Below are 2,009 nucleotides of genomic sequence, written 5' to 3' on the forward strand. Positions count from 1 at the left end.
TCTTATGATTTTTTGTATTTCTGTGTTGTCTGTCGTGATTTATTCACTTTCATTTCCAATTTTATTGATTTGGTTATTCTCCCTTTGTTTCTTGATGAGCCTGGCTAATGGTTTGTCTATTTATCTTCTCAAAGAAATAGATTTTCGTTTTGTTGATTTTTGCTATAGTCACCTTCATTTCTGCTCTGATTTTTATGATTTCTTTCCTTCTACTAACTTTGCAGGTCTTCTATTCTTCTTTTTCCAATTGATTTAGGTGTAAAGTTAGGTTGTTTATTTGATGTTTCTCTTGTTTCTTGAGGTAGGCTTGTATTACTATGAACTTCCACCTTTGTGCTGCTTTTACTGAATCCCATAGGTTTTGGGCTGTCTTGCTTTCATTTTCATTTGCTTCTATGTGTATATTGATTTCCTTTTTTATTTCTTCCATGATCTGTTGGTTATTCAGAAGTGTGTTGTTTATCCTCCCTATGTTTGTATTGTAATAGTTTTTTTTTTCCTCTTGTTGACATCTAATCTTACCACATTGTGATGATTTGTTTTGAATTAAAATTTGTATATATTGTGTGTGTGGTATCTTCATTCTTTTGCATGTGACTATACAGTTTTACTGGGGCTTCCTAGGTGGCTTAGTGGTAAGGAACCCACCTGCCAATGCAGGAGATGCAAGACATGTGGGTTTGATTCCTGGGTCAGCAGGATCCCCTGGAGAAGGAAATGGCAACCCACTCCAGTATTCTTTCCTGGAAAATCCCATGGACAGAGGAGCCTGGTGGGCTACAGTCCATAGGTTGCCAAGATATTTGATCAGTCAGCTCTCCTGGGTCTCCAGCTTGCTGACTTAACCTGCAGATCTTGTTAGCCTCTATAATCATGTGAGTCAATTGGTTCTGTTTCTCTGGAGAATCCTTACTAACATACTCATATAAGTGGAACTATACACCATTTGTAGTTTTATATATGCTGTATTTCATTTAGCATGTTTTCAAGGTTCATCCATGTTTTAACATGTATCAAAGATACACCCTCTTTAAAATAGGAATCTCCTCTAAAACATATATTGTCAATACTCTAGTCCACTACACTGCCAGAAGCATAAGTGTTTAATTCAGCCTTGAGGGAACAAGAAATTCTTCTTGGAGGAGATTATGTCTATCTGAGGCTTGAAAAAATGAGCCAGGTGAAAGGATCAATAGGAAGCACCTAAAAAAATGTCCTAGGTAGAAGAAATAGTATGTATACAAGTGTAGTGTGAGAAAGAACATGGTGTTTTTAGAGACCTGAGGGTTTCTTAGTATGAGTGGGACTTAGAGAGTAAAGCAGCAAGTGGCAAGAGACTGCACTAGGAGATTGGTAAGGTTCATGCCATGGTTAATTCTTGATGAATCTAAGTTGAGTTGTTGCTGCTGATACAGATCATTAAGCATTCTGTGAATAAACTCTTATTTTTCTTCACCCCTCTGATGCTTGCCACAATCTTGAATGACATTAACATCCCTGAGGATAATCAACTTTTGGCTCTACTCTGCCTTTCATAGTGTCCTAAATGTCAAGTGCTAAGAGAAGTTTTGTGCCTATGAGATCAGCATACCTTCACTTTGCCATTCTGAAGAAATGGAGTCCAGTTATGGCCATCTTGACTACTGGATATGAGGAACTCCTTCACATACATGCTGGTAAGCAGAGATTTCACCCCTTGGGTGGTTATTCCTGTAACTCTCATTGTCTTCTGGAAGTCCACTTGTAGCCACTCTTTTGGATTATTCACCTGGGGAAGTTAGAGTAGTGTCTTGTTGATCACTATTTGCTCCCAGAAATCACCAAATGCCTTCTTAATCATAACTCAGCACTTATCACTCTGCATATTAATTATCTGTTTGCCAGTCCCCCGTATTAGACTCAAAGCAAGCAACTGGGGTTGCCCACTTATAGCTGCCCAGTAAATGTTCACTGAATGAATGTATGAGCAATATACAGACTGAGAAATATTAGCCCAGTACTGCATACAG

At 38.2% G+C, this 2,009-nt stretch overlaps 1 protein-coding gene across 1 annotated transcript in view; it reads right to left on the reverse strand.

Moving 5' to 3' along the window:
* Positions 1 to 1,462: 1,462 nt before the first annotated feature.
* Positions 1,463 to 2,009, reverse strand: part of LOC104999781 (coagulation factor VIII-like) — a 1,520-nt gene continuing 973 nt past the window's right edge. The window contains exon 3 of the mRNA XM_010855382.1: positions 1,463 to 1,768. Within this exon, the coding sequence (XP_010853684.1) occupies positions 1,583 to 1,768 (186 nt within the window). The 3' untranslated portion in view covers positions 1,463 to 1,582. The remainder of the gene's footprint in view (positions 1,769 to 2,009) is intronic.

Source organism: Bison bison, unplaced genomic scaffold (assembly GCF_000754665.1).
Source record: "Bison bison bison isolate TAMUID 2011002044 unplaced genomic scaffold, Bison_UMD1.0 scf7180017853779, whole genome shotgun sequence".
Classification (NCBI taxonomy): domain Eukaryota; kingdom Metazoa; phylum Chordata; class Mammalia; order Artiodactyla; family Bovidae; genus Bison; species Bison bison.